Below are 23,705 nucleotides of genomic sequence, written 5' to 3' on the forward strand. Positions count from 1 at the left end.
CTGCTTTGATGAGGTTGTGGGTGATTGATCCATAAGCGCTGGCCAAGTCAAGCCATTCAACTGTTAGACTGCCTTTGCTCTCCTTAGCCTTCTCGGATCAGCTGGTTGAGGACTCCTGTGTGTTCCAAACACCCAGAGATGCCTGGGATGCCACCTTTCTGGACTGATGTATCAACATACTTGTTCTCAACCATATAGGTAGTCATCCTTTTGGCCAGAACAGAGAAGAACATCTCGTCTTCGATGATCGTTAAGACATATAGTTCGGAACTGACTAATCTCAGAGGAGTCTTTCTTTTGGTACGAAACCCTCTGCTCTTTTCCATGACAATGGGATAATGACTTATGTCCAAACTCTCTGTGGCTTTGGGGTGGAACAGATGCTGAGAGGTCTCCTGTACTGTGGGGGACTTCCTTCCTCTTCCACATTTGGTTCTGGACAAATATGTATTCAGCATCATTGGAATATAATATGAACGTAAAAACTTCAGTTGAATGCAGAAAGATATTTTAAAGAATGTGTGTAACTAAACGGTTTCTGGTACCCAATGACTTCCACAGAATTGTTACATACATGCTAACATGTAAGTTGTTAAAGCAGACTGGACGGACAAAGTAATTTGATAAACATGGATTACAGCCAAATAAAACAGACAATATTTCAAAAGCTTTAGTTTATTGCAGTGTCATCCATGAACCACAAAATATCTTATAAAATAAAATAGTAAGCATTAAACAAATAGATAGTGAAGAAATGTAATTTCCAAACAACAGGGCCAAATCATTTCTTGTAAACCTTTATTTTGAAAAAACGAAAATCATACACACTGCTAAGATCAATATATATATTGGTACATATTAATGACCAGTAGATCTGCAGAACTGGAATTGTTGATTCTTGAATTATGTTCCTCGAAAGCCAGTCTAACGTTTGTGGTAAGTGAAATATTACCTAAATGGCATATTACAAAAAAAAAAAAAAAAAAAAAAAAAAAAAAAAACTTAAAGAACATGTTTTCATCAAAAAGACAAAAAAAGGAACTTAAAAACTAAAAAACTTTGGTCTAGTTCCCTTCCATGCTCTCATCCACCTCTCCTGAAAAAGTTGGTTGGAATCTTTTAATCAATTTAATTACTGTTGACCCCCATCTTACCTAAAAGCTCTCCTTCATTGAGGAGCGCAAAATTAATGTTCTCTAAGAAAGAAACCCAGTTCTCATTTATTTATTTATTTTTTCCACAGAAGTCTCGAAGAAACCTTGTTATAGGCCTTTTAAATTATTCATGTCAGCTTATATCACCAGCTCTCTGAACAGTCCAACAAATTCTAAACGCTGAGAAAAAGAACAGGCTTTTTAAATACAGAGAAAAGGATTGTAAAACTAAACAACGCTTTTGTAACATTGATGAAGCAGCATCTTCATCCTACCAAAACTCTGAGACGTCCCATTATAAACCGCTTGTTTTGTGGGCATACTGGTTTCATCCAAACCCAAATCTCACCCACCCCAAGACCCAATCTCTCTGTGACTTCTCTACCATCAGTTCAACAACTAAGAGCGGCCTAGTTTAGGCTCATGGGCTTTTAATGTTCCCACAGCATCCTTCACGGCATGGTAGATGATGTTCTTCACCTGTGAACGATGGAAATCGTTAACATTAAATCAGAATTCAGTGCTCGAGAACCATTTATGCACACAGCTAACCAAAAAATCTTAAAATTTGACATCAGGTTTGGAATGACAGAAATACCTGTAGCTTGTCTTCATGGTTAGTGTGAGTGGTGGAAAGGTGACGGAACTCCTGCGTCAGTCTAAAACAGTGCTTCACATGCTCAGGAGAAACAAAGTCCTCTGCGACCTTGATACAGCTGTACAGGTTGTGCACCTGGGAAAACCAAGATGAGAAGAAAAATGAGTATTTCTGTCACATAGGCGTGTGCATTACGCATTGTCTACTATAATATCTTAATTGTTGTTTTAATAATGTGTCACTGTGCAAAGAGTTCACGCTTTCAATGAAGCCAATCCAAATGCAGTCAAAATGACCCAAAATTCAATATACAGCAGCAAAAATGCCGCTATGTATATTATATATATATATTATATATATATAAAGCAAGTGCTGTCTTTCCGAATTTCTGTACGATTGCAAATGTTATACTAATTTTACACAACGGTTTAACAAACAACGTGTTAGTACTGTCAATTACAAGTTCCTGAATTTGAGGCCCTGTCCACACAAAAGACACATTTCGCTGTATACGGATACATTTTTTATCGTATAGGCATTGCGTCCATATTTTGGGAGAGTGAAACTGTTTTTTTTATTAAGTGAATACATTTGAATAAGCTGCCTTTGCGTTTTCATGTTGATAGCGAATCCGTATAATTTCTGAAACGATGGCGTCATCAGCCCACGTCTCGCCCCTAGTCAGACACCGCTACATCACGTGACAAAAAAACTGAACAATTGTCTTCTTATTAACATTTACACAGATTAATAAATGTATTGTTCCATGCTCGTTTATATACCGCTTTGGAAGGTTTATACGCATAGTCCAAGTTTTCTTCTCCATTTTTAGTGCATCTTTGTGGCAGAGTTACAGCTCCACATACTGGTCTGGCATGTATATTACACCGTTCTGTGTCGGTTTTGTGGTGTCGTGTGGACGCAGCTATTTCTTAAGACGAGAAAGAAAAAAAAAAGATTGGATAGGGAAAGCTCTGGCTTCATGTGGAAGAAGCATGAATGACTCCCTGACTCATTAAAAGGTAGGAACTTGCTGCTTCCAACTGGCAGTTTTGGTTTCATCTTATAACAACAATTATTCAATTGTAAATGCAGTGTAAATATATCTAAATTAATGCTCTAGGTGTAGCTTATGCTCCTCTTCTGCAGTGAAAAATGAATTTTGTTTATATTTATATTATTTGATCGGTATCAGCCTAAAGTGTCTTACTATTCTATTTGAATTATTCGATTAAATTTAAGAATTTAACATAAGAGGCACATCATCTAATAAGGATAGAAAAAAGTCCTTAAAAAAAGTAAAAAAAAAAATACAAATATCAGCCCTTGTTGAAAAGGCTCCAGTACAAAAACACACTCGGCTAAATATCATCTATTATTATTGTTGCTGAGTTATTATTTAGGTATTAATTCTCTATATGTTGCACATCCCTAGTGTCAAGTAAATCATTTTGAACTGAACTCTGATGGTGGACATCATCTTAAATAACCAACCTGATGTGGCGCTCCAGCTGGGATAAACACGGCATCTCCCAAAAACTGTACAATGGACCAGCCCTGGACTCCATACTCCTCATACAGCCTGTGGCGCAGCACCTGGTCCAGGTACCAGCTCTGGTCGTGGATAGGATCATGGTCTGGTGGGTTCTCCTGACCTTGCTCCTCTCCAACCTGCAATTAATAGGTGAAATGAACTTCAGACATTCATAGCGTTTACGACATTTCAGCAGAAAACGCTGCCCAAATCTGAAACCTTGTCAAATGTTGTTTGGAAACACATGAGTGTCTTTTTTGGGATAACGCAATAACAGTCAAAGTCATCCTTTCACCTTTCGAAGGAGCTCGCGGATCTTCTCAGCGTCTTTGGCGGCGTAGATGTGCCACAGAGCTCCAGGTTTCTCCTTTGCTTCATAGACTCTTCTCTTAGTCACGTCATCCACATCTCCCTCTTCAATGGTCTGAATCACCTCTACAGTAATAACAGGTTGGTCAGTAAACACACACACACACGTCTTAATCTTTTTCATTAAACCGTGAACTAGAGCTGAACTACTGATTTTGATTGTTAGAGCCTCATTTGTTTCTACACAAGGTTTCCAAGCATTGAGCAACTACACTAAGACCATCAAAACAGAGATTAGATATTTAACATTTTAAAGTTTAAAGGGTTAGTTCGCCCAAAAATGAAAATATGTCATTAATAACTCACCCTGATGCTGTTCCAAACATGTAAGACCTCCTTTTATCTTCAGAACACAGTTTAAGATATTTTAGATTTAGTCCGAGAGCTCTCAGTCCCTCCATTGAAGCTGTGTGTACGGTATACTGTCCATGTCCAGAAAAGTAAGAAAAACATCATCAAAGTAGTCCATGTGACATCAGAGGGTCCATTGGAATTTTTTGAAGCATCGAAAAAAAATTTTGGTCCAAAAATAGTAAAAACTACGACTTTATTCAGCATTGTCTTCTCTTCCGTGTCTGTGTGAGAGAGAGTTCAAATCAAAACAGTCTGGATATCTGGATATTCACCAAATCAAACTGAATCGTTTTAAACGATTCACGTCTCTAATACGCATTAATCCACAAATGACTTAAGCGGTTCACTTTTTTTATGTGGCTTACACTCCCTCTGAGTTCAAACAAACCAATATCCCGGAGTAATTCATGTACTCAAACAGTACACTGACTGAACTGCTGTGATGAACACCGAGCTGAGCCAGATAACGAACAATAGACTGACTCGTTCACGAGTGAAGAACCGGTTGCATCGGTGTTCGGATCACCAGTAGTTCTTTCGGACAGTTCGCTTCAATAAACCGGTTGAAGAAAACGGTTCACCGGTTCTTTTGCGCTTGACGTAAATGGCGTCATTTGCGATGATTGCCCTTGATTCAAGCCTTCGGTTTACATCGCTCATAACACTAGCACAGAATCAATTCAGAATCAATCACCAAAAGAATCAGCTCAGTTCAGACGCTCTGTGTGTCGGTCTGCTTCACGCTGAATCAAACATGTGCAGTGTCATCAGCTCCTCGGTTCACGAATCGGACGCGTCTGACAGAAACGGTTCTTGACTCGTGAACGATTCAATGTTTTGTTAGTTATCTGGCTCGGCTCGGTGTTCATCTTCAGTTCTCTCTTCACAGCAGTTCAGTCAATGTACCGTTTGAGTACATGATATTGGTTTGTTTGAACTTAGAGGGAGCGTCAGCCACTTTAAAAAAGTTAACAGCTTAATTCATTTGTGGATTAATGCGCATTAGAGACGCGAACCGTTTAAAATGATTCAGTTCGATTTGGTGAACTGAATGAATCATTCACGAACCGGATATCCAGACTGCTTTGATTTGAACTCTCTCTCACACAGACACGGAAGAGAAGACAATGCTGAATAAAGTCGTCGTGTTTGCTATTTTTGGACCAAAATGTATTTTCAATGCTTCAAAAAATTCCAACGGACCCTCTGATGTCACATGGACTACTTCGATGATGTTTTTCTTACCTTTCTGGACATGGACAGTATACCGTACACACAGCTTCAATGGAGGGACTGAGAGCTCTCGGACTAAATCTAAAATATCTTAAACTGTGTTCCGAAGATAAAAGGAGGCCTTACATGTTTGGAACAGCATCAGGGTGAGTTATTAATGACATAATTTTCATTTTTGGGCGAACTAACCCTTTAATAACTGACCATAATCACTAAGCAATAGGGCTGTCAAAATGAATATTCATTCAAAATGTTTACCACTGTCATTTATGCAATGCCATTAAAACACTATTAATTTATCTGACCGTTTTATTCTGGTTTTACTCTCTCTGTCCACTGAAGAAGCCAGCAAACCCAAACACACAAAATGATTGAGGGGCTTTAAAGCAGTTCTGCCAGTCCCCGACACTTTTCCTGCTGTTTAGGACTGTCACAGACACAGATGTGAACAATCTCAGTCATATCGGTCAGACAGGATATTTTAAGAGTGGAATTCAAAGATATAATCATTTACAGGACATTCAGTTATTTACTCACATGCAAAACACACTTAAACATTGAGCCACAGAGAAGGTTACATAAAATTAAAAGGATTAGTTCACCCAAAAATGAACATTGTCATTAATTAGCCTCCCTCATATCGTTCCAAACCTTTAAGACCTTCGTTCCTCTTTGGAACACAAATTAAGATATTTTTGATGAAATCCGAGAGCTCTCGGACTCTCCCATACACAGCAAGGATCCTAAAACGACCACGGCTCAAACATAGCAAGGAGATCGTTAAAATAATCCATGTGACATTAGGGGTTCAAACGTAATTTCACTAAGCTACTTTTTGTGTGCAAAGAAAACAAAAATAACAATTTATTCAACAATTATGTATGCAGATACGTGGGTTTGCATTCAGATCAAAGTGTAAACAATGTAAACCGTGTAACCACGTATGGTGCTGGGGACACCCGAAGAGCATACGTTTACATATGTGACTTTCATAAACAGCACTATAGTGACGAGGAGGAGAGAAATTGTTAAATAAAGTTGGATGGATTATTTTATTATTTTAACGAGTCTATGCAGGGTCAAAGAGCTCTTGGAATTCATCAAAAATATCTTAATTTGTGTTCCGAAGAGGAACGAAGGTCTTAAAGGTTTGGAACGATATGAGGGAGAGTAATTATGACAAATTAATGACAGAATTTTCATTTTTGGGGCAACCATCCCTTTAAGTCCATTCAATGTGGGAAAACTGTTGCATTTATTACTTTGTAGATTACACAAATAATTTTGCAATGTGTGGTATCGCCAATCTACCAAACACAAATAATGTTTTGACTTTTTGTCTTAAGAAGGAACTGAACAACAAGAAATTTGCGATTAATTGTGATACATTTTTATCTATTGACAGCCCTAACTAATCAAGCAAGCAAACGGAGCAAAGAGGCTGAATAAGGGCGACGGTAAGGATCAATCCTGCAGGGTCTGCTCAGGTGTTGTAAAAAGAAAATACATAAAAAATATAATAATCCAAATAAACTGCTCCCAGTATCCCAACACATTATGGGGGAACATTACGGAGGGGGGAAAAATATGACCACACAGATTCCTGGAATAAAAAAAGTTGACAAATTCCAATTCAAATGTTTTTTTGTTTGTTTTGTTTTTTACATTTAAAAGAAGGAATGACAGGATATGAAGGTCCATCACCAACCACTGAAGAGCATGGAAAAAAAGCAATATAGCAAATAAGAACTATTTAAAAGGGTCATAATGTTAACCTAAAGCTGAACTCCAAATGTTCAACAAATCAGTCTGATTGTGAAACAACTGTTCAGTTTAAAGTTATTAACTAGATTAACCAGTTAACCAAAACTAACTAGCTCAGAGTGATCTGTTCGATCCAGTTGCAGTGGTTCTCAAGTTAACAGCTCACTGGTAGTTCTGGGTCTGTTCCTGAGATGAACGCTATCATACAGCTTTAGAAGACTTGAAATATAGTGCTACAAGGCCATGACAAACTAAGCCAATGTTGAGCCGCCATTGAGTATCAGTTGGCCCAGTTTCGTGGCATCTTCTGCAACTTTAGCATTAGTCAGATCCCCGTCAACAGCTTTTTGACCAGTTGAGCATGGCGAAGCTCATCAGTGAGAGAAATCAGTGTTCAGCATAGTGAACAAGAAGAAACACAAAAGAAATACCATCCGTTTGTGCCTGGTGTAAAAATGGAAGCGTAAACTGGTGTGCTTTGTTTATAGTGTGTAATATGTGCAGTCCTAGCTCTTCTGGTTTGCAGGGCTGTCAAATAAAAACTTAGAATTTGGAAAATTTGTTGAATTTTTATTTAAATTATGCAAAAACGTTGCATTCGAATTTTAGGTTGTCCGTGTTAAGGCAGCCTTCTCGTGCCATACGAGATGTGATGACGATGTAAATGTTGCATTTTCATGTTTTTGTTAGCCTATCCAGTTGAACCAACTAGATGCGGCACTGCAGAGTTGTTTATTCAAAATATTGCGGAAAAAGAGAGCATCTTGTTTACGTGAAAACTGAAACCATGCCATTCACACAGAACGCATATTTTGCTAATTTTCATGCAGCTGCATGTATAGAAGGCTATGTGAAATTGAAGTAAGTTAAATCTTTAAAAAACATGCCTCAAGACTTTATGGTGGGTTTTTTCCCATCCCACTGCATCTCATGATTTTAAATGAAGAAAGTATTCTGTGTGATTGGCTTTTGGTCCTTTGTATTAAACTATGCATACATACATGATGCTGTGTTGTTTAAAATCGTTTAAGCAACTTACTTATATTTGGTTTCTAAACATTATTTTAAACATTATGCACATTACTCGATGCGCCTCAGGAGAAAAGCCAAAAGCTAACTGAAATTATGCCTTTTAAATTTGAATTTAATTTGAACATTGATCATTTTGAGTACATAATTGAGTACAGAATTCGAATTGAGTTTTTCAGCCATTTTGACAGCCCTACCGGTTTCGTCTTCAAATAAACGCATTAAACTTTTATTTGAAAAGAACCGAAGTAATTGTGATTATATGACCCCTTTAAAATAACTAAACCATCTAAACATCTGAAGGGGCATCAACACAGTGAGATGTAACAAAAAACACCATGGTCACTATGTTTCAGTGTCCTGGAAAACTCTAAATGGAGTTTACAAACTGGTGCACAAATTGGTATTTTATAATGTACCATATCAACATAAATAATATACCATTTAATGTAAAGAGATGGGTTAAAGCAATGGGAGTGAAGAACAAGAGAGAGAAGAAAAGTGGCATGCCTAAGGTGAGACAAATGAAAAAAAATGCACAGACCTTTGAATCCATCGAGGCCTGCTTCTGTGAATGAGAAATGGTGCCACAATCAAAAGTAGCAAGACCCCATGAGCACAGGACGTCTTAAAGACCTTAACTGCGTCCATCTCACTGTCCTGTGAGCGGTTTGAATGCTATAAGCCTATAGCTGAAATTTTTGTTAAAGCTTATAACGTATTTTTACTATGAGAAACCTCAGTCAGAGCACACGCCATATTTAATTTCTACCAATGATAATGCAGCTATAAGGGAAAGACACTTAACTGTACGTCATCAAATTAAATATGGCTTTTGCGCTTACTTGGGTCAATAGGTTGCCATTTTGGCTTCTAAGAAACTTCCTCTTGAGGGAGGCTTGCAATCATTATTCACTGATTTAGTTAGGGGTCTGAATACTTTTGCAAGGCACAGTATCTATTTCTTTCTTAATTTTTTCCTATTTTAATGCCAGTTTCCTATAAAAGTATTTCATCTATGGGTGGGATCGCTATCATTTAGACATTAACTAATTAGCTTACACAAAAATGTCATTTACTCAGCCTCATGTTGATCCAAATCTGTACGACTTCTGGATTGGAGGGTGAGTAAATGACAGAATTTAATTTTTGTCCGAATTATCCCTTTAAGGACAGGAAGTGTTTTCAGGAAAATTAGAAAGCTAGCGAAGACAGTGTGGATGTTTACATTTCCATTGAAACCAATATAAACAGTAATATGTGTGATGCAGAATCAAAACTATTTGCCTTAAGGTTTTCTTTTTTTTTTTTTTTTTTTTTTTTAAGGAAAACAGAATGCAAAATTACTTATTCAGACCAGGAGCAAAAAGTCTTGAAGACCAATATTTTGTGTTACAAATGAACAAAAGAAAACTGAAGCCATATCTATGAACAGAAACAATAGCTTAATTATATTTGCTACAAAAATCAAACTGCTGCATCAAAATACACATACACACAAAAAACCCTCAACACACACACAAACAAACAATAGCTTATTGCTTTTACTTTTTTCTTGGTCGCTGTCTCCTTCTGGGATGCCCACATACACCATTACGTTGACTGCATCAGATACGTCCAGATGCAGGTTAGTGGTGCCGACCCTCCTGTCTTCTGTGGAGATCAGGCCTGGGAGGGACACGGCAAAGGGCAGAGGTTAAAGAGCTGTCAGTGTTGGGGAAACTTACTTTTAAAAGTAATGCATTACAATATTGTGTTATTCCCTAAAAAAGTAGCTAATTACGTTACGTTACTTAAATTACGTTTAAGGCATGTAATGCGTTACATTTGCATTACTGTTTAAATATGAGCAGTGATTGATTGTTTTTAATTCAAGAAGTTCTATTTATATCAAATTTAAAAGCCCTTTCACACCAAAAAGTGTGCGTTACTTTTTGGAATACCGTATTTTTCGGACTATAAGTCGCATCAGTCCAAAAATACATCATGATGAGGAAAAAACATATATAAGTCGCACTGGACTATAAGTCGCATTTATTAAGAACCAAGAGAAAACATTACCGTCTACAGTGTAGACTACAGGAGCACTGAGCAGCATAGAGCGCCCTCTAGCGGCTGTAGACGGTAATGTTTTCTCTTGGTTCATGTCAAATTAATTTTGATAAATAAGTTGCACCTGACTATAAGTCGCAGGACCAGCCAAACTATGAAAAAAGTGTGACTTATAGTCCGGAAAATACGGTACTTTAAAAGTAATCCGTTACTTTACTAGTTACTTGATAACTCACGTTACTTGTAATGTGTTACCCCCAACACTGATAAGCAGTGGTGAGGATGTTAAATGCAGATCTCTTACCATAGGCATTGTACATTTTAGGACCCAAATCTGGCCGAACGAAAAAGTTTGGAAGACGAGAGGCCAAGTTGAGACGGCCAGCTCTCTTTGTGTACTCCGGCAGAGGAAGGTTATCCATAAGATCATCAAACCTGCAAACAGGAGAACATAAGCAAGCTAATTCATGAAAAACTAGCTGCTCCTAAGCGAAGATGCCATACTAGTGTTTGACCGATATGTTGGCAAGGTCAATATATGAGCTGATATTTGGCATTTTTAATTATCAGCATTGGCCAATAATTTGTTCTGTTGGGCCAATATGTCAGAAATGGACGTGTCAGTGCACGGGACTTTTATTTTGACAACATTGAATGCACAGAGCTCCCATTGTCCATCTTCATTATTTTAAAGCAGTTTGTTTGTTTGTTTAATGCCATTCCAGATTCTGTGGCTATTTTCATGCTGGGAAATATTACAGCTGAATCATATGTTATTTTTTCATTTTTGCTAAAAACTGTATTTGGCTTAACTCTCTTTAAAATATCTTCAAAAGAGTTAACAAAGTTTTCTCAAAAACAGCACAATCTAATAAAACATGCTAAATGGATAAAGGGATTCCATTATTTTACACTCTCTGTAAACTAGGTCTAATAAATGATCCCAGAGCTTTTAAACTAAATTGGTTAAGAGTATATGAAAATATATTTTCTATTGTTAGTGATAAAGGCAAACAGTGTAATGCTTCCTCATCTACTATCAGCATTCAGCAAACATGAATTTAATTTAAACAAGTCTGAATATCTTAAAAATATATTAACTTCTAACCCCCACATCAGTTGAACACCAGGTATGGCACCAAATAACATGTCAGCAAACCTACCGAGTAGGCATCATGTCTCGGAAATCTTCTCCAGGAGGCCAGTCTTTAAGTTTTAGTACCATAGGTTGGCCATCTCCACCCTGCAACCGCTCTAGAGAGCAGAGGAGAATATAACAGACAACCCGGTCAAAGTGGTTTCATAGTTCATGACAATTAAAGATGTTAAAGTGTCGGTACTCACTGGAAATGACCTGGAAGCCATCCCAGAAGTCTCGGACTTTGACATCAGAGATGATGGCGCAGTTCCTACAGTTGACCAGGTCCACATCCTGGTCTCCAAACTCCTCGCTGAAGGACTCCGGCTTCCATAAGTTATCCTTCAGCTTTTTGTGAATGCCTGAGACCAGCACAGGCTAGCCAAGAAAAGGTTACTAGCATCAGCAGAATCTAACTCATCACATAAATACACATCCATTTGATCCGCCTTCTCCGCTCACCTGTCCTTGTTTCCAGCACTCTCTGAAGATCTTCCAGTTGTTGCTGTTGCTGGGGTCCTGCAGGCAGAGCAAACGGCCATCGCACAGCCACGAGTGTGACGTGTGGGGGTCTAATACACTGAGACCCATCAAGCCCTCTCTGCGAGGAGCGGTCCCCGACTCGCCGCCTTCTGCTGACCCTGACGCACGGCGACCCTCTGCCATCTTCGTCTCCACCACTGATGCAATAATATGATCCAGGAAGTTAGGAAGACCTCCCTTCATTTTATCAGCCTGCTTAGAAGAACCAAAATGCATATATAACAATTTAGTTTATGTCTATGACTCAAAAACATTACTGTTCAACTGTTGTTGTCAGTAAGAATTTAAGAAATGTATTCTGCAATGTTTTATTGGTAATAAAGACATTTATAATGTTCCATTTAAAAGAAATGTTCTTTTTAACTTCATAATTAGAAATAGAATCCTGAAAAATGTATCATGGAAGCAGTTTTCAACACTGAGAATAAGAAATGTTTCTCAAAGCATACTGATAAAGTTAAAGCGCTGATAAAGTCACGTACGCCGGCGGTGGAGAACACTGAAGGGAAAGGAACACCTCCTTCAGCGGGACCCTGCGGAAGCTTCCCAGGGCCGGAGTTCAGCAGATCCCGGAGGCTAGTGCCCTCTGCTTTGGGTTGGGAAGGGACAGCGCCCAGCAGCAGACTGTTGAAGAGCTTGGGACTGGACCCTGAGGGTTTGGAAAGGGTGCCGAAGGAGTCCAGACCAAATGGAGAACGAGAGTCACGACCCATCATGGAGCGCAGAGACTCTGAGACAAGACAAGAGGAAGAGCCTGAGCACACTGTGTCTGCCAAGAGCCCTTGCAAAGACTTACAAACGTATGTACAGTGGTTCGAAAACATTGTTAACGGAACAAAATTAAGTCACAAGTTTGTTCTTATAGTGTTGCAAACAAGGGGAAAAACAATGCCAAAGGAAAATAGCTAAATGTTGCTAATGCCATATTAATCACAGAGAGCAAGATAAATAAGATTACATTTTTAAAATCAAACTATATGCTATTTAACAGCAAATTCGTGTTACTTTTAATTCAAATTACTTTCTTTAAATTTCTTTTGAATGCATTATCTGTTTTGGTATCTATTTTTTTATTATGTTTTTTATTATTATTTACATACCGTTGCACTCATGTCTCGCACAAGAGGGCCACATGTTTGGAAACCCATGTAAAATAAATTCAAGTTCCACTTTTAAAAAGCAATTCTCCAGACAAAAAAAAGAGAGACTGGTTTTCGGCCCTTTATAAGCAACTATACATACGAACATGATGCCGTTTTGTTTCTAATTGTTTAAGCAACTTAAGTATGCTTGGTTGACAAACATTATTTTAAACATAATGCACGTTTTTTCAAAGATAGTTGCGTCATTTTATTGCTTTGAATAAACGTGCATTAGTAATATTTCGTACAATTTGTCCTCTTTTGGCCTAAGGAGAGAAGACCAAATCTTTTCCCCCCTTACTGAAATTATGATCATATTTAAGTACAAAATTCGAATTCATTTTTTCAGCCATTCTGACAGCCCTTATATATTATATAAAAATAAAATAAATAACATTCCATGACCATTTTGTTCAAGTGTAAGTTCAAGGTCTTGAGGCAAAACCAGTTAATCACCATCCACTAACAGTTCACCGCTCTCAACTGAGTCTCACCTTTGGGCTCCCTTTGTGTGGCCAGGTCGGCCAGCCAGTGAAGGGCCGAGGAACTGCCCTTGCCATCTTTAGCAGCCGGTGTCAGGACAGGAGCAGGGCTAGGAGTGCTGCTGTTTGTCCCACTGGAGCCTGACGCAGTGTCAGCAATGCTCGTCTCTTCAGCAGGCTCCGTTTTGACTACTGCACCCGCTGCTGGCTCCCCGTTCGGACGGGTTGTGGCTGAAGCGGAAGTGGCTCCATTCCCCACACTGTTAGCTGCACCCGACTGCACCAAACATGAGACAAAAGATGAAAACAGACAAAAAATAACCAACATCTAAGAGCATTACAGATGTAATTGACTTTCAGTTCAAATGTTTTGGAGATATCTTGCCTGTGAAAAGCCATTTGGAGCACTGGGCCGCACCAAGGGTTTATGTCGACTAGTGCAGGGGCAGTTCGCTTTGATCCCCCATTTACCTCTGGCTGCGTGTACCATGTCACCTATGCTGTATAAGGCTAAAGACACACAAGGAGACAATAAAACTGAGCTCCAGTTACTGGGATTTCATATATTTTGAACAGGGCTAAATGCACTAACCTGTTCCAGGTATTATTTGAGTGGGCATGAGGTTCTGTGGTTCGTGTGGCTGGCCTTTAGCACACTTCAGCCATGAGAACACCTCTTCTTCTGGACTCTCGTCTACTGTAAGAGAAGAAGTGAGAGTTCATGATACAAGACAGGATGATAGCCTTGTGAATGTGGCAGATCCCTTGTCATATCTACCTTCAGGTGGCCTGTTCTTGCGTAGCCGGTAGCAGTCGAGGCAAACGCCGAAGCCACATTTGCGACACACCCAGTGGATGTTGAACAGCGTCGTCTCACACACGTCGCACATTTCTCTCACTCCCCTCACAGCTCGCTTCCATGCCACTTTTTCTGCAAAATCACAACGATTTTATACAAGACCTTATTGTGTTTTTAAAATAGTCCCTAGCTATTAGCTACCAACATGGGTTATGGAAAAGTCACGAAGAATTAATAAAAAACAAAAAAATCCATGTTAATTTTTATAGAGAACATACACAGTAATGTTAAGCTCTAAAACTTTTCATGTGGTAAAATAGTTTTTTAAAATGTGAAAAATAAATAAATATTAGAAGAGTCCGATAAAAAAAAAAAAAATGTACATTGAACATTTAGCTCTTAAAAACTTCTAGAACACTTTAATATCTGAAAACTATTTTAGTAGCTATTTTACTATTTTGTTAGTTTACAGAAATTGTGTCCATAAAACTAGATGGACTGGTGCTAATAGTGAGTGTAGAAAATGTTGGGATTATGTCCTTTCTCAGAATTTATTCAGAATATTAATGATTTTGTGAAAAGCTGTAATCAGTTTTGATAAACGAAGGGTTACTTACGGTGGGGCTCTACCATCATCATGGCCTCTTTTTCTGACATGACCAGTTGGCAAAACTGGTCACCCACGTTTGCTAAAATATATTTGGATGTGTCCAGGTCAAGTCCTTCCTGTACCGTGAGGGAGGGGAGCCAGAGCCCCATTGCCATGCTGTCACTCTGCTGCGGACTCAGAAAGCCTTCCACGCGAAGGACTCCCTTCTTAGTGAAAGCCAGCCTGTTACAACACAAGTCAAGGTGTCAGTCTCGCACCCTAGCCAAGAGTTAAGCTAGTCATACCATCACACTGACCTGCGGAAGTGGAAGAATCGACAGGCCACGTTTGGGTCGTCATCGTCCTCGTCCTCGCGGGATTTCCTGTAGCGCTCCAGACGGCACTCGCGGCATTTGTGCAGATGGGGCGCCACGTTAATGCAGGAGCCGTCTTGAAGAAAGGACTCTCCGGACTGCTTCAAGCGCCGAACCTTATTCTGGTCCTTCAGCACGGACTGCCCCGCTACGTAAATCACACACAAACCCAAAATCAGATGATTGAGAACATCAACTGATCGATCATATCACTCGACTGGTGGTTAACGCAACTGCTGATAATTTAGAGAGCAGGTGGACAGAACTTTTAAACAAAGACGGTGAACTAATGAAAAGAGGGCTATGGGAATGGCCAAACCTTGAAAAACTGTCTGTGACTTCTCTTATAAAACAGCATTTTTTGTATAATATTTTAATGACAAACATGTTGAAAATTAGTTGATGAAATGTTGATTCATTAAATGCTAAATGCTGTCCTTGGAGGCTTGCACTAAGAGGTTAAGCACATCGTGATAATTTAAGAAGGCTAAACTGATCAAACATGGTTGTTACTTTATAAAACAAACACTTTAATTTAATTACCATAAACATATTTCTAATATTTCATATTTCTATTTCTATGTCAAGAACATAACCATTTTGGTGGAGTTGATAGAAGTAATATTTTGTGACAAAAGTAATATTCCAAAGAAAACTTGTAAATTTGCGAAAAGGCATTAAAAAGTTCAATGGAGTTTGGGTGTCACACGGTGGCTATTTTTGGTATAGAACCTAACTGTGCGTTCACACCGCCGGCGTCGAGAGCGTCAAAAATCGCTCTTGCCGCTCTGCTCACGACGCTGCAGAAAGATCTGTGAGCGCTCAGACGCTCTAACGTAGATCGAATGCTTATTTTGTATTTAAAGTGGCCTCAGACTCTCGTGCAGACTAACCACAATGAGGGTAATGTTATAAGTTAACCTCATTAAATACTGTTGTGGACGAAATATTAAGATCCTTTACTTAAAATGAACAAATCTCAGACACCTTGGTCCACGTATCACTTTAAATAGATTTTTTATGTCCCTGTACGCAAACAGGGACACCTCATAGATTATTGCAAACTTGAAACAGCAATAATCAACCTGTCCTCCATTTTGCTTGGGAACTAATGTCATAGTGTCATAGCTCATTACCATAAAGTTGCCTTGATTTCAACTCTCCTCGACGCTCTCAACGGCCATGTCGCGCTGCGCGTCGCTCCTCGACGCTGCTGGACGCCGGCTTACATTGAAAATGAATGACTTCCGGCCGCTTTGACGCTGGCGGTGTGAACGCACAGTAAAAATCACACAGAATCCTTTTTTTTAATAACTTTAAGTTTGGAACATAACTTATTTAGTACGGTTGGGACAATAAATTGAGAAATGATTCTGCATCGATTCTTAGATTTTCAGAAGGCATCGCGATTCTCTCTTGAATCAATTCTGAGCTTAATTTTTAACAGCAGATGGCACTAAGTGCTTTAGAAAAAGCTGTATTCTACTTTCTTCCAGTTTCTTACACATGCACCACTTGAAACTAAAAAATTAATTCATAAAGTTTGAAAAGGTTGAAGCGAATTACAAGGATGTTCACATTGGGCTGTGTTTACATTAATCTTGCATCATAAAAGCATAAAAGCCAATGTTCAAGTACATTTAAACACATACATTACTCAGCTGAATGCACAAGCGCTCTTCTTCGCGAGCATTTGAGTGTGCAGTTTATAACTAGCCTAGAGTAACATCTGCTGTTTTAAAAACTAAGATCAGAATCGATTCAAGAGAGAATAGCGATGCATGGATATATCGTTCCATGCTACACATCCAACAGTGCAAGTCAAGTAGGTGGTACTGTGCATGTCTCGAGCTCGTCCGTCCGCACTCATTCATGGTCAAATGCACTTTGAAAGCTCAGAAAGTAACGTATACTCGGGCCTTTAGACTGACATGAGGATGAGTACTAACTCATGAAGTACACAGCATGCAGGTGTCAAGCATGTTACCTTTGAAGGGTTTGCTCCGCGGCCGGCTCTTAGCCACAGGCTGGGTCTTGTTCTTATCCTCACCGGCTGCAGGATCCCCAGGTTTCTGGCCTGAGTTGTCCTCCCCCTCGCTCAAATCGGACAGGTCACTGTTGCTACTGGACTCTGAATCCCTTTTAGCGGACTGACTGCGTTCCTCCAAAGAAAACTTGGTTTGGTCTAAAGGCGTAGCGACACCTTGGCCTTCGATGCTGACGCTGGTTCCCGGGCTGCCATCTGAACCTTCTTTGTTTGGTTTGGACGTCTGTTGTCCATCCTGGGCAGCTGCAGTGAACGATGGAGTGGTCGTGAGAGCAGGAGCAGAGAATTGGGGGGCTAGGATTCCCTTAGGAGGTTCTGCCATTGTGAACAAGTTTGGTTTGGCATCACCACCAGGAGGATCTTGATTAAGTAGACTGGAGCTGCCCGAAGGTGGAACTGCAGATGTGGACAGCGTAGGTGAAGACTTTGGAGTTGACAATGCACTAAAAGGGCTGTGAGAAACAGCTCCGCCGTAAGCAAGAAATGGATTTGTTTCCTTGGTGGCCTGTAGGAAAAGGTTCTCGTGAGTTTCTGAAGCCTTGTTGCCAGCAAGCAGACCAAAACCTCTGACTGGACTCGAACTGTTAACATTTCTGGCACTGGCAAGGCCACTGGTACCTAATCCCAAAGAGGGTTTCAGAGCTTCTCCAGAGCTCGCAGCTTGACCTACGGCTGAGGGAAACGCGGCTGGGAGTTTGCTGTGCGCCTCCCCCACGGCTCCGAAAGGCTTGTTCATTGGGATCCCATTGCCTGCAGGCTTGACATCAGGCACTTTTGGCTGCTCTTTCATTGGTGCGAGGCCACTAGCAGGTGCTGAACTAAACAGTCCAGTGGATGCAGAAGCTACAACCTTTTTGAAACCCTCGGAGGGAGCGGCAGGCTTGAACAGGCTGGGCGGCTCCTTGTTCAGGCACTCGGACAAGGACGTGAAGGCCTTTGACTGGCCTGGCGTGATGCTCTGATTCTGAGACATGATTTGGAAGAACAGGTTCTGTGAGGGATCAGAGTCCTGCCTCTGCGACTCCTTCGCAGCTCCAAAAGGAAAGCCGAAAGGCTTGTCCTCCTGGGAAGGACCATTGGCCTGTTTACCAAATCCTGCAGCAGCTAGAGCGGGGGTCTTGGAGCTCTGAAATACAAATGAGCCAAATAAATGATGGTCAAAGAGTAATAGGCATGCCATGCCTATTATAAATCTGTAATAAAATAAAGTATAAGTATTAGATAAAAAAGGTACAAAATTAGAAATGATGCATTTGTAACTTTCTGGAATAAGATGAAGTACTTAAATTACCAGTACTGAAATGATATTAAATAGAATTTGAACTGGCTAAAAAGAAAAAGAAAAGTAGTAAAAAGAAAAAAAAAACATGTAAAATTACTACAACAAATTAAAAAAAGTAAAAAAAAAAGCTAATTTGAAACGACAATAACAATAAGCACTATAAAAATAAATAAATAATATTAAATAACTGGTTAAAAAATTTACAGAATGACAGAGGAGACAATATCATATTTCAATTATTATAATTTTTTTATATATATGACTAATTAATTGCATGGAAATGTTATTTAACAAAACTGCTTCACAGTTTTTTTCTTATGAAACAATAAAACATTAAGCCAAACTAGGGAATTCTCATTAACTCTTTAGATAAAGAAAAAAATCACTTAATTAGTTTTCCCTTAATAAGCTTACCAAGGTAGTTGTTAAGTTTGGGTATGGAGTAGTTTTAAGGGATCTAGAATAAGGTCATTCCGAATAAAGCATTAATATGTCCTTTACAAATATAAATAAATGGGCAATATGCTAGCAATATGCAGTAATAGTGAGAATTAGTCCTTAAAATAGTGTTTTACCAAAATATGTAATAATTACTATGTAATAATGCTAACTTTATTTACATCAAAAATGTTATAAACAAGAATGTTTTCAATTTCAGAATAAAAACTCATCTGAGAAGTGGTGTTTTTTTTTTAATTTATTCTGTATATACGAATTGCATTTTTTGAATAAATTAATAAGTCTAAAGTAAAATACAAGCATCGGTGTCCTACCTGACCCGACTCTGGGGTAGATCCCCACATCCTGGGCTTTTGGTCGGCTTCTACAGGAGCAGACAGAGTCACACTTGAAGCGTTGTCTTGGGACGGTGATGAAATGGTCACAGGACCCGGAGACACCAGGGCAGCTGTTTTAGGATACCCTGAAAGGACGCCTCCCTCCTCCCTCTCGGCTGCCGGGAGTGTGGGAGATGATTTAGGGGCAGGGGCCCCGGGCACCAAGCTGGGCATCTGACCCAAAGAAGGAAAAGTGTTAGAGAAGGGCGATGGGGCAGGCTTCAATGGAGGTGGTGTTGGAGTGGACGCAGGAAGCACCGCTGATACTGAAGAGGAGATCCTTTCTTGGTTTGGGACCAAACTGCCATTCTCCTTGACGAAACCTGTGCTCCTTATGTGGGAGTGCTCCTGCTGAGAGGAACTGCTGTTGTTAGAGGAGTCTGGACTTGGCAAAGCTACTGGACTACAGGTGTCCGTCCCCCGTCCACCGTCCCTTCCCTCCCCTGGCGTCTCTACACACGTCACCATAGCCTCAGCGTCCTTGTTGGAGACATTGTTATTCTGGCTGTCAGAGGCGCCCTCCCCGGCTCCTTTGAAACGTTTCAGAGTAATGTCTTCATCTCCTTCCGATGCTGTCCGGCGCCGACGACTGCCCTCACCTTTCCCACCGTCGCCCTCTTTCTTGCGTCGGTCTGGGCTCTATGAGAGATGTGATACAGCAAAATGACCCAGGCGCATCATCAATTACTAGATTTACATGACTAAAGTAATGTTTAACACGCATATACACATCTATTTATAATCACAAAGATTATTGTCCCTTGTTCTTAAAAACTACATTTATTTTTCGGTTTTAAAATGTGACTTATGTCATTTGAAAGCAAGGTTTCCTACACGATCCTTCAGAAATCTTTCTTAATATATACCGATGCTCAAGAACCATTTCTTCTTCTTATTATTTAAAACAGTGGCTTAAAATTTGCATATTTTAGTGTTAAACATTTTTTGTATGTAAAAATGATGCGTTTCAGCATTTCCAAGTATAACTGCAAATATTACAAATTCATTTTTGCAAATAAAATGTAACATTAAAAAAAACTTCTGGTGCAAATAAAAATGTTGCTAAAAATAACACTGTAACTGAATTAACACTTAACAACTCTAGGAGAGACAGAAACCCAACGCACCTCTTCTGATTCTTCCACCGCAAGCTTTACATGAATAACCCGGGGATCGACGACTTGTGTCTCTTCACCCTGAAACAAACCACGCACTGAAGTCAGCTTTATTCTCTCTCACATGAATCAGAAGAGACAGAGGACTGACTTCCACACGGACCTGGTCCATGGTAACCTCCATAATGTGTGAAACTGGATCGTGCTGAGATACGAGGCCCAGGGCCCAGGGCTCCTCAAACTCCGGCTGGTACACCTGCACTCGCCGACCCTGGATAGTGAAAGGTCCTGGCCAAGATATGAAGGAGGTACAGCTTGTCACTTAAATACTAAAGATTCATGCTACCAGAAAATCTCTATTGCAGTTTGTCAGAGACTGAATATAAGAGAAATGTAACAATTCCATTCTATGTTTATTGTTCATATGTTTGACCCACATATTTTATGTTCAAAATTAGCTGTACAGACACAATAAAAAATTATAATTACAGGTGAGCACATTAGAGTCTATAGAGCTCAAGTTTATTAACAGTTAAATGTGACTGACCTTTGCGCAGGATCTCCTGTAACTCAGAGTCACCGTGCCAGCTCCTGATGGCAGCTTGAAGAGCCGGCTGCTCTTGTAGCAAAGAGTGTTCAAAATCTTTTTCAGTCTGAAGAAAAAAAAAAAGAAAAAAGATAGCGTATTTCTATTTAAACCTTTCACAGTGCAAACGTTCTAAATTAATACATGCAAAAAGATGACAATGCAGATCTTAGGACCGTTACCAACCTCAAAAGTGAGCAGTGAACTCCCATTAGGGAGAAACGCCAAAGTTCGTGCACCAAAGAACTCCACAGGAACCAGGGATCCCAAACCCACACGGTCAACCAGCGCTTTGAACATCTGGGGATTAAGCCAAAAGACAAATAGCTTTCAAACTAACGAGTGAACAGAAAACACTGAATCTTGACTCTTACAAGAGATCCAATGTCCCAAAGCTTTATCCAACCATAACTACAAAAAAGCATGAACATGCTTGTAGATGGAGTGCGATACATTCCACTTCTCAACCCATATTAGGAGTACATGGGAAATTATGGAAAGGTACTCACCAAGGCTGGCCACTGAGCGGCGGAGATCGATGGGTCGCTGCAGGTGGCCCAAACAATGGCACTCTCCATGAGAACGGCTCGCACCTCGTCCCCGTACACCTGCACCCATGAGCGCTGCCGCCAAGGGCTGTCGTCAAACTCTACAAACACCTGCAATCAAGACGGACAGTCGACAACTTTTTTTTAGCATAACACCAAACCACACGATCATAGGCTCAAACTAGAAAAATACAGCTTTTAACTCATATTTCAACACTGTTGCTAATACTTTGGAAATCTCTATTATTAAAACCCAGTGAGTGAAACAGACTCACACAGATTTCTCTCAAAAATAAAGCAGTATTTCAGAAATCAGTTTACATAAGTGCATTTTAGTTTGATATTGGTTTGATTGGCTGAGACATTTAAAGGGACAGTAACAGGATAAAGCTACTGCATAACTCTGTATGGAGTTACATACATAACCACTCAGAAGTTTGGGTTTTTATGGTTTTGAAAGAAGTATCTCATGATTGCACAAGCTACATTTATACAGTATCAACAATAATATTGTGAAAAATGACTATCAAAAAAAAAAAATTCCAACTTTTTGCAAACCTAGTTATTATCAATGTTAATAAAACGTTTGTGCTGTTTTTTTTTTTTTTTACAGAATGCTTTAATAAATGCTGTTCTTTTGAACTACTCGTCTGAAATGGAAATATTTTGTAACATTATGCATGTTGTAACAATATCTTTAGATCAATGCAATGCATTCTCACTAAAAAAAAAAAAGAAAAAATATTTCTAAAGTGAAACTACTTAACCCAATCTTTTGAACCACAGTGTACACACATTTCACTAAAAGTGTCAGCCACACAAATAAGTAACCACAGACAGACTACTGCATTCATATCAGATCAAAATCTAAATGATATCACACCAATACATAACATAAAGCCTGAATGTGCATAAATGAATAAACATATACTTAAACTAACGCAAGTCATACACTACATATAGGATACTAAAGGTCTGCTGTATTTCAGTGGTTCTAGTACTCTATACACAGTACCTAATTTAATTCAATCCATGTTAACTGATGATAATAATAATAAATACAAAAAATCACCATGAAAAATCAACAAAAGGACGATTAATGAAGTTTGCCTGTGCAAATATGAAAACCAGAACATAATTTCTATGTATTCATCTAATCACTCAGAAAAGAAATCATACAAAATGAATATTACTTCCCCACCAACCAGCCATGAATAATGACCTTTCCCTTTGTATTCGTAGAGAGCATGTTTAATTGATCTGATAGGTGCATTCATTGTGTGGGACGGTTTTTAAAATCCCAACGGGTCATTTAAGTCTAAGTCTACTTCAGTTTAAAACCAGACAGCTGCCTAACTAGACAACATCAGTGACCCCAAAAAACACAGGCTAAGTAGTACATCTGCAGCTAGCCTCTGAGCTAACTAGCACTCAAACACACATAAGAGGTTCACTAACATATCTCGTTCTCATTTCTCACGCAGCCTAGAGTCATAATTCAGTTTTGCACACCGAAACTGACGGATGCGCGAGTTTGTTCCCACGGGTAGGTTTTGTTTTGTTTTGTCGGTGTGTTGTTGTTGTTGTGTCGGTCTCACCTCCATCCCCGGGCTCGCCAGCCCGATCACACTGACCGCCCGCACGGTTCCGCGGAGCCAGTCCGCCTGCTCCACCGCTCCTCCCGCCGCCGCCGCTGCGGAGCTCCCGTCACCGAGCAGCAGCAGCAGCCGCTTCCCGATCAGACCGAGCGAGTCCCCCATATTACAACCACCATCAAGAGACCGACTTCCTCCGGAGCTCGGCTGAATCCGCGATCAATCGTGCCCAAACTCAATCAGTCAGTTGCTACAGCCACATAGGTATTACTGCACGCGGGATTTGCATAGGCAAACTGAGACGATCAAGAAACGCTTTGCTGGGAATGTGTGGTGTTATTGTTCGTGCTACAGCTCCTTGTCCTCATCCGCCATTTAGCTGTGCAATAATCAAACGCACCCCTCGTACTGCTGCGGGACTGCGTTCAGCTGGCTACCAGGGAAATGGAGCAGCGCCCTCCGCTGGACACTGTACGCGCCGTTCACCGTCAACGCACTTCTCTGGAGGTCCCAAACTATCGCGAGATTTGCATGCGCCGCTT

At 39.8% G+C, this 23,705-nt stretch overlaps 1 protein-coding gene across 3 annotated transcripts; it reads right to left on the reverse strand.

Moving 5' to 3' along the window:
* Positions 1–781: 781 nt before the first annotated feature.
* kdm3b (lysine (K)-specific demethylase 3B) lies at positions 782–23,574 on the reverse strand. 3 transcript variants are annotated; one of them, XM_026279890.1, is made up of 25 exons: positions 23,167–23,574; positions 21,530–21,679; positions 21,207–21,320; positions 20,982–21,087; positions 20,598–20,722; positions 20,447–20,515; positions 19,257–19,958; positions 17,142–18,327; positions 15,098–15,302; positions 14,809–15,023; positions 14,171–14,323; positions 13,985–14,086; positions 13,778–13,902; positions 13,405–13,669; positions 12,251–12,498; positions 11,688–11,960; positions 11,432–11,603; positions 11,251–11,341; positions 10,392–10,522; positions 9,584–9,703; positions 8,580–8,603; positions 3,582–3,721; positions 3,247–3,423; positions 1,753–1,887; positions 782–1,634 (listed from the first exon to the last, which is right to left on the reverse strand). In XM_026279890.1, the coding sequence occupies exons 1-25, from the start codon at positions 23,326–23,328 to the stop codon at positions 1,554–1,556; spliced, it is 5,271 nt and encodes a 1,756-aa protein (XP_026135675.1). In that variant the 5' UTR covers positions 23,329–23,574; the 3' UTR covers positions 782–1,553. The 3 variants fall into 3 exon arrangements, with proteins under 3 accessions (XP_026135675.1, XP_026135674.1, XP_026135677.1); XM_026279889.1 differs by having other exon boundaries at positions 13,985–14,089; XM_026279892.1 differs by lacking the exon at positions 8,580–8,603 and having other exon boundaries at positions 13,985–14,089; positions 23,167–23,573.
* Between the last annotated feature and the right edge of the window lie 131 nt (positions 23,575–23,705).

This window comes from Carassius auratus, chromosome 14 (assembly GCF_003368295.1).
Source record: "Carassius auratus strain Wakin chromosome 14, ASM336829v1, whole genome shotgun sequence".
NCBI lineage: Eukaryota > Metazoa > Chordata > Actinopteri > Cypriniformes > Cyprinidae > Carassius > Carassius auratus.